Here is a 24,470-nt window from a genome sequence, read left to right as displayed (position 1 = left end):
TCCCGAGCCCCGAAGCAAGTCCCGAAGCCCCGAAGATCCCGAGAAGTGCAATTCCCGAGCCGAAGCTCTGCTCGCGAGAAGCTCGATTTTTGTGAAGATCTTCCAGATCTACCGAAGAATACTACTTCTACAGTCGTAGTGTTGTCCGATCATCTTTTGATCTAGTGAGTGTGTAGTTATTTTCTTCTAACGCATAATTATGAAGTATTTTTATATAAAATACGTGTTATGTGTATATTTTGTTGTTATATGTGTGAATGTATATTCACTTTCTTCTAACTTATGAATATGATTTATTCTCTATGAAATACGTGTTATGTGTGTGTGCCTCATCTGTTATGTGGAATATGTATGGAATGAACATGCTATACATGTTTTAAATAATGTATAAAAATATGTATTTTTATCTACTAATATGTTGGGTAGAACATGGGTAGATAGTTAACGTGTGATAACTAGATGAGAGGCCTCGATGTTGTTGTTGACCTAGTCATCTAACGGAGTATGGATGACGACCACAGACTCTTTCTAGACAGTCCAGTGGAATGCTAGCAGGTTTATAACTTGTAGGTTTTGTGAACGATGTGTTAACCGGTGTACTCTATCCCCATCATGGTTGCCTTTACGACATCTATTGTTGAGGAAACCCCTTAGCAGTAATGTCCGTCCCGATGAAATTTCTAGATTAGGTCCCTGGTAATAGATGTTGTTTTAGGGACGTAAAGTGAAGATAACGGGAATGGGTAATCGGGTTATTGTTGGTTGGTGAAATTAAATTTAATTATTTATTGTGTGTTGAAAACCCTATATGCTCACCAGGCTCCCAAGCCCGATCCACTCAGTTTTAATTATATTACAAGAAGTGGCGCAAGGGCATAAGATGGATGAATCATCAAGTTGTTTTGTTTACAAGTCTGTATATGTATATATTCGTTGAATGACTTGTAATGTTATCGTTTATGTTTTATGGTCTGTATCGGAACATGACATCCCGAGTTTTGATTTTATAATGAAAATACATTTCTTTATGAAATGCTTTGGTAAATATTATTTTATCATACTTGGTTTTTGGGAACAAATTCCGCAACTCTTTCAAATCAAAAGGATTTACTCTGAAATTATTTTAAAAGCATAAGTGAAATCGATATTTTCTGTTCGTGATTTTGGGGATGTCACAGTTGGTCTCAGAGCATTAGTTTAAGCGAACTAGGAATTTGTAGGATTTCTAAACTTAAACTTAGAATGCTAAGTGGAGATTGTGAGATGTGTGTCTGTTATATTATGGACACGAGCACTAGTATATTTTAGGAAGTTGCCTAAAATGCTTTTATGTGCTAAATGTTATATATGTTGCCATATATGATATTATTTGTTCGGATCTATGGTCTGTTGCCGACCGGATCTGGAAACTTTATATGTGTAGGATTCTAAGCGTACGTCTACTATATTAGAACTAACATGTAAACGTTTCGGAGTGATAATGATGATTTAATTATTTATCATGGATGAGGATCTAATTTCACCTTATTTGGTGTATAGATCAAAAATGGTGAGAACAAGGAGTGGAGTTGAAAACGCCGATGAAAACAGGAATCAACCACCAGTGATTGTGCAAATATCTGTCGTAACAGCAACACCTAAGCTAATAACAATGGCTGGAGTGCAATTGATGATTCAGACGATGCTGGATCGTCAGATGGAGGAAACTAGACGTCTGCTTAGGCATAATCGCGAAGAACTGTCAATTCACGTCGAAGAGCCCGAAGTAAATGGAGGGCAGTATGAAGGAGGAAACTTTAGTGGGATCATTGGTCAAGACGATCCATTGATAGTTAGGCAGAACAACCAAGATAGAAGGAATGATGGAATGGGATTCAAGTATAAGGATTTTCTGACTTGCAACCCATCGACCTTCACTGGAAAGGAGGATCCGATCGGAGTTATGGATTGGATCTCAGAAATGGAGCTAGCCTTCATGACGTGTGGTTTCAGAGGCAAGTTGCAAACTACGTTCGTTGTACGTCAGTTCCAGGGCGGAGTTGTTCGTTGGTGGAACACTCTGGGGAAGACCCTAAGCCCTAATGAGCCACTGCAACTGACATGGGCATAGTTCTTGGTTCAGTTCAAGCGCAAGTTCTGTTCTGCCCAAAATTTGTTGGAGTTGAAGAACAAGTTTTTGACATTGACAAAGGGCAGCACGTTGGTTGATGAATACACTAACTCCTTCACCGACAAAATGGAGTTTGCCTTGCGCATTGTTCTAGATGAGCTGACAAAGGTCGACCGATACGCAAAAGGACTCCCATGGGAGTACGTGGTGCCAGTACGTCAGAGACCTACTCTAGAGGCAGCTATTTGGGCTGCCAAGTATGTTGAGGACATGATCAAGGGAAGAACCGCTAGAAAGGTCGAAGTTGGCGAGAAGAGAAAGTTTGAAGGAACTTCAGGTTCCAACAAGAAAAATAAGTTCTCGAAGTCTAGTTTGAGAGGGGGTGGAGGAGGCGAAGCGAAATTGTGCGACAAATGCAAGAAGAAGCATCATGGGAAATATGGCGGGGAAGCCACATGCTTCAAATGTGGAAAGCCAGGGCACTATGCCAACGAATGCACCCTCACCAAGAAAGTTTGCTATGGTTATGGTGAGGAGGGGCACATATCGAGAGATTGTCCGAAGAAGAAGGAGGCAGCAAAACCAACATTCCGCCAAAGCCGAAGGCGAGAGCATTCCAGATGACACTGGAAGCTGCTAAAGATGAAGTTGATGTTGCTTCAGGTACCTTTCTCGTTAACAAATTGTTTGCCCAAATTTTATTTGATTCTGGAGCCAACTACTCCTTTATATCGCATGAATTTGGTAGAAAACTAGCTTTGCCTGTTGATAGACTAGATAATGCCTTATTAGTCAAAGTTACTACTGGCAAGTTTGTACGTGTTATCCATCGTATGAAAAACATCTTAACTGACTTGAATGGGAATAAGTTCCACGAGGAATTATTGCCTATCGAACTTAACGGTTTCGACATCGTACTTGGAATGGATTGGATTAGCGCCAATGACGCCGAGATATTGTGCAAGAAGAAGATAGTTAAAGTAAACCCGCCAGGGAAAGAGTCATTTATGGTGTATAAGGAAAAACGCAGAGTAAATTCTGGAATCATTTCTCTAATAAAAGCCATAAAGTTTTTTGCCAAAGGATGTACATCATATCTATCGTTTGTGATCGATGCTAAGAAAGAGAAATAGGAGATGCGGAGCATTCCTTTTGTATGTGATTATTTGGAAGCATTTCCCGAAGATCTTCCCGGATTACCTCCTGATAGACAAATAGAGTTTAGAATAGACTTGTTACCAGGGACGACTCCAATAGCAAAAGCACCTTACCGATTAGCACCGACGGATATGAAGGAACTGATGATGCAACTTCAGGAGTTATTGGACAAAGGTTTCATTAGACCTAGTTCATCACCCTGGGGAGCTCCGATGTTATTTGTGAAGAATAAATATGGAAGCATGAGAATTTGCATCGATTACAGAGAGCTGAACAAGGCAACAATAAAGAATAGATATTTGTTGCCAAGGATTGATGACCTGTTCAATCAACTACAAGGTTCAAGTTATTTTTCAAAGATCGACCTAAGGTCAGGATATCATCAACTGAAGGTGAAAGAGTAGGATATCGAGAAGACTGCATTCAGAACACAATATGGACACTACGAGTTTTTGGTTATGTATTTTGGACTAACCAATACTCCAGCAGCATTCATGGATTTAATGAATCGGGTTTGTAATTCGTTCCTAGATAAATCTGTGATAGTGTTCATAGATGACATTCTGATTTACTCAAAAAGCTAAGAGGATCATGGTAGACACTTGCGAGAAGTGTTAGAAGTCTTGAAGAATGAGAAGGTGTATGCTAAGTTCTCCAAATGTGATTTTTGGATTCGAGAAGTCCAATTATTGGTTCACGTGGTCAACCAAGAAGGGATAATGGTTGATCCAGTGAAGATCGAAGCTGTGATGAAGTGGGAACAACCAAAAATTCCCACAGAGATCCGAAGCTTTCTGGGATTAGCTGGATATTACCAAAGGTTTATCAATGGTTTTTCTTCGATTGCTACTCCATTAATAGCTTTGACCCACAAAGGAGATACTTATGCTTGGAGTGATAAGCATAAGGAAGCATTCGAGAAGCTAAAGAAGAAACTATGCGAGACACCGATTCTTTCTCTACCCAATGGAGTTGAGGACATCGTTGTTTATAGAAATGTGTGTGGGGTTGGATTGGGTTGTGTTTTGACCCAAAGAGATAAGGTGATCCCATATGCATCTCGACAGTTGAAAGAGCATGAAAAGAACTACCTGACTCATGATTTGGAGTTGGCAGCAGTAATTTTTGCTCTGAAGATATGGAGGCATTACCTCTATGGCACGAAGTGAAAACTTTTCACTGATCACAAGAGTCTCCAATACCTCTTTAATCAGAAGGAATTGAATATGAGGCAACGAAGCTGGCTAGAGTTACTTAAGGACTATGACTGTGAGATACTTTACCACCCCGGTAAAGCAAATGTTGTTGTTGATGCTTTCAGTCGGAAAGTTAATCTTGAAAGGAAGAGGCCAAGAGCATTGAGAATTGAAGTTGTCTCGACAATAGTGGAAAGTTTTTAGAAAGCTCAAGAGAAATCTTCTGAGAAGAATGACCGAAAGGAAGAACGTTTAGGCAAAACGTTGGTGTTTGGTATAAACAGTCACGAACTGAAGGTGTTCCAAGATCGGATTTGGATACCTAAGACAGGAGGAGTCAAAGATCTTCTGATGGAAGAAGCTCATAAGACAATGTAATCAATTCATCCTGGTAGCACTAAAATGTATAGGGACCTGAAACCCTACTACTGGTGGCCGACAATGAAGCTTGATGTTGCAAAGTATGTGGTCGAGTGTGTGACTTGTGAGAGAGTAAACACACAACATCAGAAACCGTACGGGAGTTTAGAACCTTTGTCTGTGCCTACAGGTAAGTGGGAAGACATTTATATGGATTTTGTCACTAAACTGCCCAGAACGAAAAGTGGTCATGACATGATTTGGGTGGTCGTTGATCAATTCACTAAGAGTGCGCATTTCATAACAGCCAAGGAGAAATGGTCTATGGATAAGATTGCGAATTCTTACATGAAGGAAATTGTGAGGCTTCACGGTGTTTCGTTAATGTTTGTGTCAGATCGTGATAGTCGTTTCACCTCACAATTTTGGAAAAGTCTACAAGAGGAATTGGGTACCAAGTTGTGTTTAAGTACAACTTACCATCCACAGACTGATGGTCAGAGCGAACGAACAATACAAACACTTGAAGATATGCTGAGAGCATGTACCCTGGAATTCCAAAGTAATTGGGATGAACATTTACCATTGGTAGAATTTTCCTACAATAATAGTTTCCACTCGAGCATTAAGATGGCACCTTACCAAGGTTTTTATGGACGGAAGTATCGTACACCGTCTTGTTGGCTTGAGGATGGGGAAAAACAGTTTATGGGACCGGAGATAGTCCATAAAAATGTTGAAAAGTTGAAAATAATTAGGGAGAGAATGTTAGCAGCTCAGGATCGTCAAAAGAGCTATGCTGACAACAAGCGAAGATCGATGACTTTTGAAGTTGGAGATTCGGTTTTACTTAAAGTCTCGCTGTGGAAGGGACTTATAAGATTTGGTAAAAGGGGAAAATTAAGTTCAAGGTTTATTGGACTGTTTAAAGTTCTTCAGAGGATTGGGAACCAAGCTTACAAGCTCGAACTACCAGAAGAACTGAATGGAATTCATAACACTTTCCATGTGTGTTATTTGAGGAAGTTCACGGGAGAAGTTCTCAACATGATTTCACTTTCAGAGTTGAGAATTGATGAAAACAAGAGGTTGATTGAAGAACCAGAGGCAATCGTTGACCGAAAGACTAAGAAGTTGCGATGCAAGATGGTCGAGTTAGTGCTTGTCCGATGGAAACACATGAATGGGCCAAATCTCACCTGGGAGACGGAGAGTGACATGATGAGTCACTACCCGTATTTGTATGTTGATGTGTGATTCCGGGGACGAAATCATTCTAAGGTGGAGAGAATTGTAACACCTGTGTTTCTGGGCTTGTCAATAATAGCAATGTAATAGTCTAGGTTAACCTTTGTAACCCATCTTGAAATAATAAAGATGTATTATTTGAGTATTATGTGTTTTGTGCTTAGTTGTGTGTCTTAATAATGAAAATAAGCATCAAAATAAAATGTTAGATAAAGTCGATATGTATAGATAATGTTGTAGTAGTTGAAACTAGGTTTCCAAATATATAAAGAATGCCGAAATCCGAGTTATAACGAAAAAGTTATGATCTGTCGAAGTTTTGAGACAGAACCGGCAACGTTGAATGATGTAAAAAGTGAAATTTGCGTTAGAGCGGTTTTTAGCCGAAACAATCTAAACGAGAATCGAAGATCTCGTCAATGGTAATGCAACTGTAAAAAGACAGACGAAAACGGATGTCGGATGAAGAAGTTATGAATTTATAACGGAGTTTTCCTGTTCCGACCTACTAAAAATAAATAATAAAAATAAAGTCAAAATTAGCCAACGGAGTATAAACGAAGTTGTAGAGCTTAGTCTCACCTACACGTGAATATAAAGAACGTCAAAAACGGAGTTCGTATGAAGATGATATAAATTTTTGAAGTTTTTAAATAATTAAAATATATTAATTTAAATATAAAATCGGATAATATCGGAGGCATTGACGAGTCGGTGCTATCCACCCAGTACGCCCAGCGTACATGTTGACGGGGGATTACGCCCAGCTTAATTTGGGGTTACGCCCAATGTAACTCGGGGTTTCAGCCCCTTTAAATAGAACATAAGTGCTTCCGAGTTCTTTGCTCATTTTCTTCATTTCTCTCTCGTTTTTGCATCGTTTTACGTGCAATAAAATATCCCGAAGCCCAGGTATCATTCCCAAGCCCCGAAGCAAGTCCCAAAGCCCCGAAGATCCCGAAAAGTGGAATTCCCGAGCCGAAGCTCTGCCCGCGAGAAGCTCGATTTTTGTGAAGATCTTCCAGATCTACCGAAGAATACTACTTCTACAAGTCGCAGTGTTGTCCGATCATCTGTTGATCAAGTGAGTGTGTAGTTATTTTCTTCTAACGCATAATTATGAAGTCTTTTATATAAAATATGTGTTATATGTATATTTTGTTGTTATATGTGTGAATGTATATTCACTTTCTTCTAACTCATAAATATGATTTATTCTCTATGAAATACGTGTTATGTGTGTGTGCCTCATATGTTATGTGGAATATGTATGGAATGCACATGCTATACATGTTTTAAACTATGTATAAAAATATATATATTTATCTACTAATATGTTGGGTAGAACATGGGTAGATAGTTGATGTGTGATAAACAAATGAGAGGCCTCGATGTTGTTGTTGACCTAGTCATCTAGCGGAGTATGGATGACGACCACATACTCTTTCTAGACAGTCTAGTGGAACGCTAGCAGGTTCATAACTTGTAAGTGTTGTGAACAATGTGTTCACCGGTGTACTCTATTCCCATCATGGTTGCCTTTAGGACATCTATTGTTGAGGAGACCCCTTAGTAGTAATGCCCGTCCCGATGAAAATCCTAGATTAGGTCCCTGGTAATAGATGTTCTTTTAGGGACGTAAAGTGAGGATAACGAGAATGGGTAATCGGGTTATTGTTGGTTGGTGAAATTAAATTTAATTATTTATTGTGGGTTGAAAACCCTATATGCTCACCAGGCTCCCAAGCCTGACCCACTCAGTTTTAATTGTATTACAGGAAGTGGCGCAATGGCATAAGATGGATGAATCATCAACTTGTTTTGTTTACAAGTCTGTATATGTATATATTCGTTGAATGACTTGTAATGTTATCGTTTATGTTTTATGGTCGGTATCGGAACATGACATCCCGAGTTTTGATTTTATAATGAAAATACATTTCTTTATGAATTGCTTTGGTAAATATTATTTTATCATACTTTGTTTTTGGGAACAAATTCCACAACTCTTTCAAATCAAAAGGATTTACTCTTGAATTATTTGAAAAGCATAAATGAAATCGGTCTTTTTTGGCCGAGATTTTGGGGATGTCACAATCTACCCATGTTTTACCCAACATATTTTGTAGATATAAAATACATATATGGTTTAAATCATTTAAAGCATATATTCAGACAATATGCACACATAACACGTAATTTATATACGGTTTAAATCATTTAAAGCATGAATTCGTTCATCCAACATAGACAACAAGTATTCAGACAATATGCACACATAACACATAATTTATATAAAATACTTCATATCTATGTGTAAGATGAAAGTAACTATGCACTCACCTGAGAAGGTGGTGACTCGGCATTCGAACAACACTTCGTTACTCTCAACACAATTTTCCTCGGACAAAACCTAGTATCAATACCACTAGGGTTTAGTCTAATGTTAACTGTGATTAATTAATAGTCTAGCTATTATTACTATTATATAAGCGTTAAACAATACTTATATAACCCATAATAATAGCCCAAATACTTATTATAAGTTCCTAATAACATTACTATATTGAAACATAAGCTATTCAAAAGATAGGGTAGGCATAACTCACTTACAGCGGGTTTTCTCGAAAACCAGGCTCTGCCGGAGCAGAGTTTCTAAGTCGAAGGCTCTTCTCTTCGGAGCCGCCAGGAACCCTTAGAGAAAGAGTGTAGAGAGAGAAAGTTGAAGAGGAGAGGTGTTAGAAATGAAAGAACCCGGCACCTCTATTCAGCCACGTGTCATCACCTGATGGCTTTTCTTGGGGAGAAAACCTTGGCCCAATATTCAGTCACGTCACCCCTTTTGCAGCAGCACCCTGCCGACTTCTAAACCATGTAACTTTTGCATACGAGTTCCGTTTTAGACGTTCTTTTTTTCCACGCGTAATTAAAAACAATATCTACAACTTTCATTTAGACTTCGTTAGCTAATTCTTGACCGATATTAAATCTAACAGTAGGAGGAGATTAGACTGTTAAATAACCACGAAAAATTCGTAACTCCTTTAGACGGACTCCGTTTTCTTCTGTCTTTTTACCGTTGAATTCCTATTAATGATATATTCAAATCTCATTAAGGTTGCGTAAGCCAAAAACCGTTCGATCAAAAATTCGAGTTTCAGGTCGTGCACTGCTATGCCAAATCTTAGAAAAATTCATAACTTCCTCATACGAAGTCAGATTTGGTCGTTCTTTTTTTGTATGTTCTCGGTTTAACATATACTACAACTTTTGTTTATATCACTAAGGCTAAAAATTCCTTTATCAAAAATTTACTATTTACGTCTCCCGGTGTCGTGTCGGTTTTGCCGAAAAACTTCGACGGACCATAACTTCTTCGTTATAACTCGGATTTCAACGTTCTTTATATGTATGGAACCCTTGAGACATATTATACAACTTGGTTAAGATTATTTATTATAAACAATCTTTTGTCAAAAAGTTGTTTTCGACCCCTATTATCTTTAAATTGACTAGTCCGGATCTACGGGTGTTAAATTGAACACCGACGGAAAATAGAATAAGGATTTTGGTCACCCTAGACTGATGTAGTTTAACTGTAGCGAACAGTTTGGGTGTAGGGTGCCATCCGTGTATAGATCTACACACAAACCCCACTCTCCCTCCAAGAGACTCTAGTTATAACTACAAGTTACGATCATACACACAATAAGTGTCAATCGACACGTCTCACTAGACCCTTAATCGAATTTTACGCGAAGAGAAACATATAAAACTCATTCCGGGCTCAATGAACCATGTAAGTGGCCACTAAGGCTCACTGAACACGTAAGTCATTTTCTGGCCCAAAAGGAACGAGATTATATAACATTGGCCCAAAATATATGTAAAAGGACAACTAAGGTCCATTTCACATGTAAGGTATTTATAGGCCCAAATTAGCATACAAATAGTATCCAAGGTCCAACACGCATGTTGATGAGTCATGAGGCCGAATAAGCATATAAATAGTATTCAAGACCTTCAAACATGTAAATGGGCCACTAAGGCCCAATATCAAGAAAGTGGCAGAGTTAGCCCGTTTGTTATTGTTTTGCTATTATTAGTTCAATTATTTACTAAAATAGCATAAAAAGCCCACTTTTTGTAAAAATTGACATTCGTGGCCCATTAAGCCAAAAATTTACAATTAAAGCCCAATTTTTGTAAAAATGACATTTTTTGTCCAAATTTGGACAAAACTTGTATTTAAGGCTAGTTTTTGGTAAAAAGTACATTTTTAACTCATTTTTGTCAAAAACATTATTATTGGCTTGATTTTTGTGAAAATATACATTTTCAGCCCATTTATAGAAAATTTCATATATTTTGCCCAAATGTTCATAATTTCGCAACTTTGACCCCTTTTTTATAAAAAATTTACATGTTTGACAAAACTTTCTTGAAAATGGCAATTTAACCCACAAAAGACCAAAAATTACCATTTTTGGGCCCAAAACCGTGAGAAGCCTAAATAAGGCCCATTTATAAAATATTTACATTTTTGGTCCCTATAAGGTTTCAAATGTCGAGTTTAGCCATTGCTTAGCAAAAAATTTCTTTTGAACCACATACTAGCCGAGAGTTACATAAACAACCCATATTTTGTCACTTTTGTCATTTTTAGTCCCTTTCATGAAGTTTTTCTTAGATTCAAGTATCCTTAATGTACTTTAAACCTTTCTCTTATGAGATATGTTGAAATAAGTGTTATATTTTACCAAAATCATATTCTTTTAGTAGATTTTCAAGTTCATGAAGTTTTTACCACATAAACACATCTATAACTAGAAAAGCACACAAAATCATGCATAGACACATAGATCTACACAAAACAACTTGTATTCTTCCCCAAAACAAAGTATAAATCGAAAATAGAGGGGTATGAACTTACTTTGAGGTTTGGTTCGGTTTTGATGAAAGGATATGAGAAGATGATGTTGTTTTCGGCCTAACTTACTTCTTTGAGAAGATCTCGAAGATATGGATAGTTCTAAGGCCTTATATACGAAAAAATGTTATAAGAATAAGAACCTTGTTATAAACTTGAAACAAACAATGAGGATTAACAAGCCTTACCAAGAATGATGCCCTTTGATGAAGTGTTCTTCAACAATCACACAAGCTCATACGAAAATTAAAGAGGAAGAATAAGGGAGTTTTTGAAGCTCTAGAGAGAATTGTTGGATGTAGTTGTAATGGAAAGAAAGTGAGAATGGAGGTAGAGTCTCTTTGGCCGAAATAAGAAGAAGAGGTAGAAGGTGGTGGTTTTTACATGATGGTTACAAGTTAGCTTGCATGGAAGTATGTTAAACAATAACATTGTTGTTTGGTGGTAAATTGTGAGGTGTCACTCCTCTAATTATCCATCCTTTTCTCTTTTTTTTTGTGTTGTTGGGCCGAGAAAGGGAAAGAGGAAAGGATATGAGAAAAGTTTGGGCCCTTAATGAACATTCTCAAGATCATAGGCCCATCATGGATGTTTTCGACCAATTGGGACCTTCTTATGGGCTTACGGCCTAAATCTATGTTGTTGAAGAGTTTTCGGCCCAATTAGGGCTCGTGAAAATGAAGTGAGTCATTTTAGGCCCAATAAGGCGCATTAGAGATAAGGTGAATCATTCTAGGCCCACATGACCCAAAATACTTTAATTTCATGAATGTGGGTCCAATTAGAGTCCAAATAAGGTTCCTTGGCCCAAAATAGTCAAATTGGGAGTTTATTGGCGCAATAGGCCCAATAAAAGGTTTCCGGTCCCATCTGAATTTGAATCGGAACATTAGGGTTACAACCCACAGTTGAGTGTATGAAATGCTTTGAATTAGGTTTTTGGAACGAACATCATGTATTATCAAGATTAAAGTTGCAGAACACATCAAAAGTTGATTACATACTAACATAATCTCCTAGCCGAGAGTGCTAGTTGTGACACTTCGGGTGCCATGGGAACCCCACATGGCTTAACTAAGGATGTCATGGAAACCCTTCAAGGTCTTACACCGGGTGCCATGGGAACCCCCACATGGTCTTATATCCAATTGCTTGGGAACCCCCTGGGGTCTTCCATGCAAGTATCATAAAGACAACTAACATACCACATACCACATACTACATAATCAACTAGCATACTACATAAAAAATAATAGGCCGACCGTGGTGCCTTCAACCTATTAGTATGGTGAGGAGACTCACCTTGGTCTGCTGAACACGAAAGCTGCTCGCCTAATAGTCTGAAATCACACACACTGAACAATAATACCATTAACCCAAAATTAGGATTAAATACAAGCTAACTAAAGAACCCAATTACCTAAGCCCAAGTCCTTTCTTAATGGACGAAGAGTCTTTCCTTTGCTAATGGGCTCAAGGTCCATATCCAAAGCTATTAATGGGCCTCATGGCCCAATACAGCCCAACCAAAACAACTATGGTCCCACAACACAAAATCAGCCCAAAACTCTAAAAGGGGTCCAAACCCAACATTGAATAAGGCCCAATGGCTTATGGGGTCAAAATAAAGTCCAAACCCATCTGAGTGCATACACCTTGTGTACCACTCCAGTACGCTCAACATACTAGCTCCTCAAGCAGTATGTGTTGCATACATGCTACTACACACGTCGTACAATTCAGACATGCACAAAAGACCATTAAGCTTTTAATGCTTGGGATTTTAACGTCCAACTTTAGATCTGAGTCCATTGAGATGTCCTAAGGCATAAAGTTGGCCACTTTATGCCTTTGCATGCTCCATATGCTCCCCGCACCCCTTTACAACCCATTGAGACCTTTCCAAGGTTCTTAACTCATGCATGAGGTCAAAACACCCATCAAGACTGCATTTTTATGGTATGAATGAACTAAGGGACCTCAGATCTACTCTTCCTAAGCTCTGGAGTTGCTCAAACTCCCAAGAGGCGACTTATGAACCCAAAAGAGGACAATATAGCAAACCATAGCTCAATCTAATGAATAAGATGCCATTTGAGAATCTAAGACTTGACTAATGAATTAGATTGATAATCCAACTAACAAAATCTATTTAAAAACATCTAGATTCAAAACGATCAAATGAACTCATAAACAAATTTAGCTTGAAATCATTTCAATGACAAGTTAGAAGCCATTAGTCACATATTTTGATTTAGTAAACTTCATTAGAGATTTGAGGATCATTTCTTGGTTGGGTTAACGTTTAATTCATGATCTAGTTCTTTAAATAAACTTTTCACCAATCTAGGGTTCATAAGTTGCCAAGACAACTTATGAAGTTCAAATCAAGCAACATCAATGAACGTTTTTGATAGTTTAGTGAACTATTGAATAATTCTAAACTATAATTTCAATCTAACTCCTAGTTACATATCATTTTTGGATTGGACAAAAATCCAAACCATAGTTGAATAAAACGAAGAAGATAACTAATGATTAATACCTCTTTAAATAAACTTAAATCCTAAAATTAATCTTCAAAATCGTCTTTCCAACCCTCTACACTCTTCAAAGTCGCTCAAATTATGGAAAGTGGAAGGGAGTCAGGCTTGTGTCTAAACTTTCTCAACTTGACACATAGTCACATATAGTCCCTCCATTTCTTATTTTCTTTATTTGACCATAAAACCGTGCCAACTAGAGACTAGTCATATATATTTATAATATTAAACATAATAAACTTATTTATTAACAAAGTAAATCTAAAAATAGGGTTAGTGGGTTAAACCAGATTTAGATATAAGTTTCCCCGATTAACCAAGTCAACCCAAAATTCCTAAACCTCAACATTATTTAAATATTTATGGGATATCATGTAGTGTTTGCTTTGTTATGAATTTTTCATAGAAACTGATTTCCAAGCCAGTGATTTGAGTTTGCTTGTTGAAAATACCTACATGGAGCAACTTGGTATGGAAAGGAAAATAACTAGCAAATAAGTAAAATGTTGATCACAGTACAATTGTATCAAAAATATGCTTATTACCTTGTTTTGTGACTTGTTAATTTTAGTGATGATCATTGAAACTTTTAAGCACATCATTATTTATATCGTAGGTAATTGTATGAGCTTTGGATCTATATGTAAAAAAATGGTGTTAGCACTTTTATAGTTAATTTTGATCTTGGCTTAATTTTTGTTTGGAGTTTTAGATCTAATTTTGGGTTTTCCTAAATATGTAGTTTTTATTTAAGTTTTATAACGGGATAAAAGATTATGGTCATGAAAAATGGTGTTGGCGGAAACATACATGGTGATGTGGTTAAAAATTAAAAGAGTTATTAAACATTAACCCCTCGAATTACAAATATGATGGACTTTTCTAGAATTTCCTATAGTGTAGGGACGCATTTGTAACTAGACAATATTACAAGGGTACAAATTTCAAACTTCACTATTTCTAGGTTAGAAAGTCCAAACCCTTTCGTTTCCAAAACCCCAGTCTTCTTTCTCCGTTTCTGGACTCTGGTTTGTTTTCAGCTTCTCGTTCTTCGATCGAAAATGGCGAAGCGTTTAATTCCTTGTTTTAACCGTGTTCTGGTTGAGAAAATAATCCCTCCATCAAAGACCAGCACCGGTATTCTGCTTCCAGAAGCATCCTCCAAGGTTACCATTTCCACCCTTTATTTTTTTAGATCTAGATCCCGTGTGCACATACATGGGCCATGGCCCTGAAAATGTATGAAGATTCATGTATTTTAATGCGATTTCTAATTACACCAATCAGTGAAACCTACACCTGTTTTATGTGTTCATTCTTCCTCTGCACATGCATATTATTCCTTTATTATGTAATTGCATCTTAGAGATGTCAATCTGCGCTCATTACTTCGTTAGAAGATTACAATCAATCATTGGAACCCTCATGTTTTTCTATCACCTACTGGATTTTATTCACTTTCAAAGTAAGCGGAAAATTTACAGAAATCTCGGGGGCTTTTACCTTCTTCTTGATCCCTGGATCATCACTTCATTAGAACGCCACGAAGATTGAAATTTGTCTCTGTGAAATCTCTTTCATCTGTCTTTTAGTTAAATTTACTAGCTCCCGAATTATATTCCTTGGATTTCAATTAGAAAACTGATTATGGATTGTTGAATCAGCTAAACTCTGGTAAAGTTATTGCTGTGGGCCCTGGATCACGTGATGCAGAAGGGAAGTTGGTGCCTCTCTGTGTAAAAGAAGGTGACACTGTTTTACTAGCAGAGTATGGAGGAACAGAAGTGAAACTTGATGATAAGAAGTAAGTATCAGTTTCTTTCAATCTGAAACATTACAACCTTCCATATCTTGATCTATACTTCTTTCTAATTAGGGTTTAGGTTTTAGATTGCAAGACATAGAGCTTGTGCATGTATTTGTCATAACTCATAGTAGATTAGTAGGTAATAAGAAATGCATATTTTTTGTTCATGATGTAGATAAAAGTTTATAGATGTCTATCCATACAGAGGGCCAAAAAATTGTTAAATACATCATCTTACTCCATCAAACATTCAATTGATGGATTTTTATTTTTAAGTTGCATATTATAATATGTGGTAAATTACTGGTATTAATTTCAGGTATCATTTGTATGACGATCATGATATCTTGGGAACTTTGCATGATTAGTTTGGCTCTGTAATTCATGAGAACATTTAAGAGATTTTGTCATTTGGAAATGTACGAGTGAGATGTGTCCCAAATTTGGGGATTTGGAGAATCCTGATACACAAATTTAGTTTGCAGTTGCTTTTAAAAAAAAAAAAAAAAAAAAAAAAAATCCCCTCTGTATTTGGTATTTAGCTTATTAATTATTTTTTTATCAAACACTGTTACTTAATCAGCTACCAAAATGATGTGCTATTAATGTCATTTGTTAACTTAATCATTCAACTATTTTACAAATAAGTCATCTCACTTAAAAATGTATCTATTAATTATATTGATAATTGTGGTCATTTAAGTGGTTAACAATGGTTTATTGGTTCATATTTTGATAGGCAAAAGGAGTAGAAAATTGGAAACTAATTTATTTATTTATAAGTTTATATAAAAGTATTCGGCAAGTAACAGTTAATATCATGATGTTATCTAACCACCTATCCAATACACCGAAAGGAAAACATACTTTAGTGTGTAAAATAACGTTAGACAAATCTATTGTTGGTGGAAACAAATTGAAACCATTGACTTTGGGGATTTGCAAGGCATCTAGAATCATTATCATCTACACAAATGCATTTCTTGCTCACAATCCTCGAAGAGTAATTTGGATCAAAATCCAAGCAAAGATCCACGCCATTTTCATCTTTGTTTGAGATTTGGAACCTTGAGTTTTTTACCAAGTTCCACGTGCTTTGTTTTGCATTGCAATTTGTTGTTAGCTTCACCGGAAGCCCGTCTCCGGCCACCGTGATACATAACGGAGTGCTTGCGAGTTGCACCGGAGTCCCATCACCGCCGTGACTCCACCCGTTCAACCAAAGGCATTCATCTGCAAAAAGCTGGTCCTTGTAATCGGATCGTATACAACGTCCAGTCATTGGGTGGAACAAGAATGTGTAGTTGCTTGATCTCCATTGTGGAACTACATGAAAATTTTTGTAAAAATTAACAATCAGACTTGTTATCAGTTCAACCATGGTTAAATAGTTAGACTGTGATCTTGAATTATATAACTACTAAAGTAAAATTTGAGAGAACTCTGCTAAATATATTAATTAGTCAAAAAGCTAAATACATGACTTCCTACTATCATCTTCTTTTTCTTTTAATATGAATATATTTTAAAAAATCTACAAATTCTTTTTATTTAATCTGTCTTATATTTAAATAACTTTGTTGTAACTAGATATTTATAGATATAAAAAATTATAATAAAAATAAAGACACAACATTAATAATACATAAATCAATTTCTTGTATTAACTCTTATTAAAGCCATAAAAAAAAAAAAAAAAAAATCTTAATTAAAACGTACCTTGAAGAGTTTGACGCAGGAGGAACAACTTCGCGTTAAAATCAGGGTTTCTTAGCCCCTCCCAATCGTTATTAAGGAGTCCATATTGTTCATCCATATTTTGGACCCCTTGTCTAAGGTAGTAGCTTCCTTGCAAAGCCCATACGGCCCAATCCAAGTCCATTTCAGCCAAAAAAGCCATGTAACAAGGCAAAAAAACATTGTCACTTTGGCGTGTACCCATTAAGTTCACGCCAAACTCGGAAATAAACAACGGGGCAGGATCTGATCCTGTTGTTAAAAACGTTGCTCTATTATTTATATCACGAATAACATTACTACACATTTGGTTTAGCGGTTGACGTAGCCACCTTTGTCCCTCTGTAAACGAGTATCTGTGTGTTTCGTATACTATTTTGTTTGGTAACGCACGATCTAGTCCTAAAGGCTCAGATTTTAATGGACTGAAATCAAGGTCATAGTTTAAACCAGAGATGAGAACCAACACATTAGGGTTAGCTTTGTGGATAGTACTAGCCCCTCTACGAACCCATTGATACCAATCATTCGCATTTTGGCGAGGTCCACGTAGCTCATTCCGTAAACTCATAGCAACAACCTACAAAATTTAAGTTCTTTATCAGTCAAAAGTTAAACAAAGAAACAAACTATTGGACCATATCCGATAAATCGGCAAACCATAGGGAAGGAAAATGAAATTTATCGACTAAAACAAATATTTAATACTTACCATAGGAGTATTTCTATAACGTTTTCCCACGATAGATAAGCCTTCTAACCATTCGTCCGGATCAAAATACTTATCTCCAAAAAATCCATTTCCATCATTGTTGGAACAACACCACATTGGTTCACTCACGTGATTGTCGAGTATCACCATGACTCCATAAGACTGAATCACACCTATCACTAACGAAAAAGCATCAACCACAGTGAGAGGTAAAAATTGAGGATTATTTATCTCGAGGCCTTTAATTGCATTTGTAAGGCTTAAATCACGAAAAGTTTGTACAACGGTTTTGTTGCTATAACGTGTAAACATATTGGTAGCCCAAGTGAGTCGAACACAATTGAACCCAAAGAAAGCAACCTGGTTTACAATGAAACCTATTGGCTTCTTGTCGAGCCCTTCTACTAACATGGGTTGTAGATGAGAAGGCCAGTTCACACACTTGAACTTGACTCGCTCACCATTCAACTCATCAACGACCCATTTTGATTGTGTTGTCAAAGGGAGGGAATGAGAAATTGTTACTAGCGAAAAAAGTAATACAAAAGAAAAAATTAAAGTTTTCATGGTTTTCTTTTATGAACTTGTTGCAACACTATTTTGAGAATTGAGATTATATAGTTAAAGTGGGACCACTAACAAGAAGCGATGCATGTATATTCACATAAAGAGTAAACCCATATATTGTGCTGTTTAGGTTTGGTTTAAACCAACTTTGTCCACATCATCATCAGAAATTTGGGTTTGAATTAGGTTTTACTCGATTTTGTTCATAAAAGTTGAACGTTCTAAATTTGATTTGCTTATGAATTTCATTATCGTGATAGATTATGACGAAGCCAGTAAAATTTACAAAGATACGGGAGAACTTAAAAAAAAGACGTTAGGATTTGTGAATTTCCCTTTTAGAATGACACATAAATATCATTTCATTTCATTATGTTCCTCTAGTAAAAAATTAGATCATTCTTATATGAGTAAACTATAGGAATGATCGTTGCGATTTAAAGTAATTTACTCTTCTTATCTTTTTAACCCAAAAGAAACTTTAATTACCTATAAATATATCACATATAGTTCAATACACATCGATGGAAGGTAAACGGGTAACAAGTTGCGCCGTTAGCCATTTCTAGATGATAAAACTAATTTTTTTGAAAACAATATCTGTGGATCTAGAAGATATAACATTAGAATGAATGACCCGTTGGATTCTGTTGAGGAGCTTTGCCGCCTCTGGCACGAGAAATCCAAATGTATCAATTGCAAAAGGTACAAACATATGTTAATTTTCTATACATGCATTCTCGTGCTTTGCCACTTTGCACGCAACGACATTCAAAGCGGCATACCCGATTGTGAAACCACCGCTCTTCAAACCGACAAGAGGAAAGACCCAAATATGATACACACAAGTGTGATTCCCTCCTATCCATCCAAAGACCAAAATATCAGCCGGTCTAAGTGTCGATCTTCCATCTTGTGGGCCTGTCAAAAAGTTCACCGATACTTCTTTCTTCATAGAAATACCAGCACGCCGATAAACATCAAAGAGAACATCCCTAACCATATCATGTCGTATTTGAAACCAAAGAGCTCTCTACAATGAACCACATGTTCTCCAAAAGTATCTAAGCATGCCTTACGGTAAACTGAACATATCTCATCAATTGGGAATAGAGGAATCATGAGGCGGTAACGAATGATAGTTCGGTACTCCACATGAGACATATGTTGGTCGATGCCATCAATATGGATAGTTAGCAGAAGATCCTGAGCATGAGGTGTCCGAAGACACTCAAAAACTGTTTGCTGTCTAATAGTCATAGCGAAATCGACTTCCATATCTTTGATAATTTTGCTAAAAAGGGCACACGCTAATGCTTTTTGGGATTTAGAAGGGACGGTGTCTTTATTAGTGAAACCGTTACAGTCGAATCCTGAAATCGTATCGCACAAACAAGTCAAATCACATAGGTAATCAGAGTCCATACCTCATATGCAACTGTCACGTAAAATGTGGTATTGTAATGTCGAAGATTGAACCCTCGAGACTACAAATGCGTAGAAGAAAACCTTGTATGCTGAGTACAAACCCAAACCACCGAAACGAATATGTGTCCTTATTTTGTAGGTCAAAATTCATAAAATCGTTTCAATTTAATAATTTTTTTGTTTATTCAAAGTATTTTTATTATTTACCTGTGAGATTTTGATTTATTAAAAAATTCATTGCAACCGGATATAACAATTTTTTGATAACTTTAACTTTTAAAAAAATACTATAATTTATGTATTTTTTTAGGCTTGAATGATATTTTTCATATAATTTAACCACAAACACTTTGAATTGTTTTGGAAAAATAGCTTTAACCACAAAAAAACTCATAATCCAATTTAAACACAAATATTTTAAATTAAAAAAAATTAAATAATAGAAACTTTATATTTTTCTATTTTTTTTAATTTAATCACAAAACAACTCATTTTTTTTAATTAATCATCCTATATTTACTATTCAATGCTATGCAGATTTTTAAATTATATATTTTAACTTTTGATTATTACAAAATAACAGCCTTATATTGTAAAGTTCCGTCATAAGTAAAATAAAAAAATAGATAAACAAAATATTAAAAATAAAATTACATAATCTTATACAAATAACACTAATAAAATTACTAATTATATGACTTGTTATGAATCATTAATATTAAGACGTTTGAAATAGAGAAAATTTCAGAAAAAGCATTATATTTTAAATATTTTATTTGAAAAATTGTTATTTTAATTTTCCTCGCAGAAAAAAAAAGTTGACATTTATAAACATTAAAAAAAAAAAATCATTGCTCATTAGTGAGGCTAGACTAATATCGGTGGCATGTCGTGTCGCTTTTAAAATTTATATGGTACTTAGTGAGTGGTGGAAATAAATTAATGGGAGATGATTTGTATATAATAATTTTTCTTTATACACAACAATTTGTTTTATAATGGTGTACATTATAATTTTATAATGCATACATTGTTGTGTATGACAAAAAACTGTTGTGTACAAACCATTTTCCTAAATTAATTACTGGAGCTTCGTGTAACAAAACAACAATAACATGAATAGAAACAAATAATTACATGGTAAGAAATATAACACCAATGAAATTAGTAATTATATGACTTGAATATTTAAATGAATGACGATTTATAAACTATGCTTACAGTTTATCCATATTTAAATATAATGTTTTTTTTTTTTTTTTCATAAATATATTTACAATATAATATCTAAACTATTCTAAAAGTTCATTTTATTAAAAAAAATTAAAATTTTATTTTGTCTAAATATATATTTTGATACTTATGTTATCTATCAAATGTCAAATTACTATCTCAATAACAAGTAGTTACGGACACATAAAAATCGATATGAAATCCATCCCCTTTCGGAGCTCCTATCAAATTTGTTCTCAACCACTCAAATCCCCAAAAACGAAAGGTTCATGACTCCTATATAACTCCTGAAATTACCCGACAAACAAACTTCCATTAAGCCTCATTCAAGACGCATGACACAAAACATCCGTTACACTTTATTTAATTATTCCTTAAAACCCAAAGGGTCAAAGAGACATGTGAAAGTGAAACTGGTTTTCATTACCCTATTTTCACAATACACGGTTTACTGTATTAACACGATCATCCTTTTTATTGATTTCATTTGCTTGTGGCAACGGTTTTCCACCCAAAAACCCTTTGAACAATGCAAGTGATCGCTCCGGTTGAGAAAATGGAGCTTCATGCGCTGCCCCTCTTATCGTTGCAAAAGATAAAACATCACCATATACTTGTATCCATCCACCAACCTACAATAAATAAATTTAACTTAATTAAATTAAAAAATGTAAACAAATTTATAAAAAAAAGTTGGAATTAAAGTATTAAACTAACCTGGTTGCCATTGAACCATGCCCTATAAGGCAAAGTTGTATTCAACCGTAATTCCTTAGCCAAACTGTTCACCACTGATCGGGTCCCGGTTAAAGGTAGGACCGAATCTTGATCACCACTGAAAGAATTAATGAAAAAATTATAGAAAATTGATAATTTTGTATCTTTAAAAAAAATATATATATATATATATATATATGTACTCGCCTGTAAACAAAAACCCTAATACCAGACTTGAGTAGGGAAGTCAACACAGGACTCATTGGTATCTCTAAATTGTGCATGTCATAGTTCAAAACCCTGTTATTTACAAAAAAAAATATATTAATATATAATTAACACGGAAGTTTAAATTAATTTATAAACTCGAGATCCGTCCATGTATTACTCGCTACACGGGCCCCACTGGCTGACACCCATGAGCCGAGCATGCAAAGCGGTTTGCACATCTTTTCGGTTCAAGTACTCGATCGTTTCATCCTCCACACAAACATCTATCTTTGTCTCCGTGCCTCGCTGTAATGTAACAACAGTCAGTCAGAGGGTATTTACGTCTTTTACACAGATGAGAGAGAAAAAAAGTTGGTTAAGCTTACGAAGTTATTGAGGAGGACTTGTGATTGGGAGAAAACATTTGACAAACAAACGTCGAGAGTGATGTCATAAGAGTTAATGAATCGACCGATTTCTCTTGAAGCTTGATTCGAGACTTGAGAGCATTTTGGGGTCATAGACTTGTATTGGGCTTGTCTTCTTATGGTTGAGAAGTTGCAAACTTTATTGAATAAGTCATATGTAGCATCTGATATTAAACCATGAGACCAGAGATACTCCCCTCTTGAATTAAAATCCGTATTAAATTCCAATAGTGGGTTACCGATCTACACAACAAATGATAAGCTTGTTAACGGTCTGAACAAGACTAAATGACTATTTTACCCTTGGATTTATTTTACTCACTGCGATTCCCTTGAGATTGATCTTGGCTTTCGACTTAAGTATGAGATTTGCAAGTTGAGGAACATAGTGTCCTGTAGTAGACATTAGACAATGAGTGTTAAGACTTAAGAGTTAAGACAGTTATTCTGATTTGAAAAGCTTTTTAAAGTTCTTACATATATTTTTACCTGCATAACTTTCGCCTGTGATGTAAAAGTCTCTATTCTTGTACTCTGGAAAGTTTTCAAACCATTTCTCTAGAAAATTGAGATTGTCGCGAGCTGAAATGATGAAATAAGCATTAGAAACAGTTTGTTCATAGTCATACATACAGTAATATAGAATCATATGTGTACACTCTTTGAAAAGAAGTAAATTAAGAACCTGTAATGACGTCATTCACTGATAAATAGAAGGACTTATCAACAGAATAAGAGAATCCCACTCCTGCTGGTGATTCCAAGTACAACATATTTGCCTCTGTCAAAAACAACAAGGAATTAATTCCCAAAATTATTTTCTCAAAATATGTATAATTAATAAAAGCTTTCATCTAAGATATCCATGGACGTTTATAAAACACAGAAAATTTGTTAATTGATCCATCCTCAGCCATTCATGACATAATTTGCCCAATTTGATACAAATTGATAGTAATAATTCAAATACATGGAAAGCGTAGTTGTTGCAGGCCATTGGTAATCGATCATGAGAGATTCATTATGATATACGAATCATCATGAGTATCAATCAATGTTGTAGGGCAAATCTATAACTTCATTTAATGCTGCAATTAATACTCTCAACATTGAATACACAGTTATTGCAGAATTCTCTCAACTTAAATGCAGATTCTGTATACCTTTATTCCAGCTATACTCGTTTTTAACCAAAACACTACCACTTGGTTTAAAAGGACCATGCTCGACAAAAGCCCCTTCTCCAACAGACGAACAACCAGGTCCTGCAAAAATTGAAACGAAAAGCTTCACGCGTTATCGTTGTGCATAAGGTATGGAGTGAAGAAATATAGCGAGAATTACCTCCATTTAACCAAAGCACAAGCGGTTTGGAAGATGAGTTGGATTCAGCTTCAACAAAGTAGTAAAACAAAGATCTCGGTTTTGCTTCATCGAGGGAGATGTAGCCTGCAAATTGCTTGAATGTCACCGGCGGTTGGCCTGGTAATTTCACTACCTCATCGGCGACTGGTATGGAGTTAACGCCGTTGAGACATGTATGCATTAAAATGATCCCAAACAGTAACTTTGCAGAGAGTATCCATGGCTCAGACATGATTTTGATAGTGAGAGAGAATTAAAGCTGCTTTGAGAAGGTCAACTTAAATCTGATATGACGTACAATCGTCAATATTGGATGCTTTACGAGTTTTGAATTCCATGAGACCTTTGTTTTTTCTTTTTTACTTTTGGACAAAGAATTTCCTTTAAAAGGCCGGACCATCCTTCCAATAAACGTGAACCAAGCAAATTTAACATTTTGAAATCATAGTTGTAGTCCAATTGGTTTATCTAAGGTTTAAGTCCAATTATTTAAAAATTGATGACACTTTTTTCATGGCTTTTAAAAGTTGTATGTACGGGTGAGTATTTTGGATCGGATCGGTTTTAGAGAATATTGTGAATTGTGGACTGGATCAGATGAGATTTATAGGTCCAGATCCAGGTATGGATTTTCCAGTTCTTATACCCGTTTGGACTTATACAACTTTACATGCATACTATATAACTTGTTAAAACACGTTTTTGGATTTGATACAATTCG

The 24,470-nt window shown here is 35.8% G+C and overlaps 3 protein-coding genes across 3 annotated transcripts; 1 reads left to right on the top strand and 2 right to left on the bottom strand.

Annotated features, from left to right (window-relative positions):
* The first annotated feature begins 14,522 nt into the window (after nucleotides 1-14,522).
* LOC145047899 (10 kDa chaperonin, mitochondrial-like) lies at nucleotides 14,523-15,918 on the top strand. Its single transcript, XM_078996255.1, has 3 exons — nucleotides 14,523-14,711; nucleotides 15,210-15,349; nucleotides 15,672-15,918. Exons 1-3 carry the CDS (start codon nucleotides 14,607-14,609, stop codon nucleotides 15,718-15,720), a joined length of 294 nt encoding a protein of 97 aa, XP_078852381.1. The 5' UTR covers nucleotides 14,523-14,606; the 3' UTR covers nucleotides 15,721-15,918.
* A 179-nt stretch (nucleotides 15,919-16,097) lies between these two features.
* LOC145047898 (glycosyl hydrolase 5 family protein-like) lies at nucleotides 16,098-18,419 on the bottom strand. Its single transcript, XM_078996254.1, has 3 exons — nucleotides 17,802-18,419; nucleotides 17,072-17,669; nucleotides 16,098-16,678 (listed from the first exon to the last, which is right to left on the bottom strand). Exons 1-3 carry the CDS (start codon nucleotides 18,366-18,368, stop codon nucleotides 16,239-16,241), a joined length of 1,605 nt encoding a protein of 534 aa, XP_078852380.1. The 5' UTR covers nucleotides 18,369-18,419; the 3' UTR covers nucleotides 16,098-16,238.
* A 2,800-nt stretch (nucleotides 18,420-21,219) lies between these two features.
* LOC145047897 (serine carboxypeptidase-like 45) lies at nucleotides 21,220-24,103 on the bottom strand. Its single transcript, XM_078996253.1, has 10 exons — nucleotides 23,729-24,103; nucleotides 23,548-23,649; nucleotides 23,070-23,165; nucleotides 22,874-22,966; nucleotides 22,707-22,777; nucleotides 22,343-22,627; nucleotides 22,135-22,262; nucleotides 21,954-22,046; nucleotides 21,747-21,864; nucleotides 21,220-21,661 (listed from the first exon to the last, which is right to left on the bottom strand). The coding sequence occupies exons 1-10, from the start codon at nucleotides 23,979-23,981 to the stop codon at nucleotides 21,464-21,466; spliced, it is 1,437 nt and encodes a 478-aa protein (XP_078852379.1). The 5' UTR covers nucleotides 23,982-24,103; the 3' UTR covers nucleotides 21,220-21,463.
* Nucleotides 24,104-24,470: the final 367 nt, after the last annotated feature.

The sequence above is a fragment of the Lactuca saligna genome, chromosome 5, assembly GCF_052625555.1.
Source record: "Lactuca saligna cultivar CGN05327 chromosome 5, ASM5262555v1, whole genome shotgun sequence".
NCBI classification, from domain to species: domain Eukaryota; kingdom Viridiplantae; phylum Streptophyta; class Magnoliopsida; order Asterales; family Asteraceae; genus Lactuca; species Lactuca saligna.
The sequence above is the reverse complement of the archived record's forward strand: the minus strand, read 5'-3'. Positions and strand labels throughout refer to the sequence as shown.

Excerpts from the sequence above, each read along its gene's own strand:
- LOC145047899 (XM_078996255.1), top strand. The coding sequence starts at position 14,607 with ATGGCGAAGCGTTTAATTCCTTGTTTTAACCGTGTTCTGGTTGAGAAA. Across the intron at positions 14,712-15,209 it reads TTCCAGAAGCATCCTCCAAG|CTAAACTCTGGTAAAGTTAT; the intron begins GTTACCATTTCC and ends TTGTTGAATCAG. Across the intron at positions 15,350-15,671 it reads GTGAAACTTGATGATAAGAA|GTATCATTTGTATGACGATC; the intron begins GTAAGTATCAGT and ends TATTAATTTCAG.
- LOC145047898 (XM_078996254.1), bottom strand. The coding sequence starts at position 18,368 with ATGAAAACTTTAATTTTTTCTTTTGTATTACTTTTTTCGCTAGTAACA. Across the intron at positions 17,670-17,801 it reads GTTATAGAAATACTCCTATG|GTTGTTGCTATGAGTTTACG; the intron begins GTAAGTATTAAA and ends TAAATTTTGTAG. Across the intron at positions 16,679-17,071 it reads CCTGCGTCAAACTCTTCAAG|TTCCACAATGGAGATCAAGC; the intron begins GTACGTTTTAAT and ends ATTTTCATGTAG.
- LOC145047897 (XM_078996253.1), bottom strand. The coding sequence starts at position 23,981 with ATGTCTGAGCCATGGATACTCTCTGCAAAGTTACTGTTTGGGATCATT. Across the intron at positions 23,650-23,728 it reads TGTGCTTTGGTTAAATGGAG|GACCTGGTTGTTCGTCTGTT; the intron begins GTAATTCTCGCT and ends CAATTTTTGCAG. Across the intron at positions 23,166-23,547 it reads CGAGTATAGCTGGAATAAAG|AGGCAAATATGTTGTACTTG; the intron begins GTATACAGAATC and ends TGTTTTTGACAG.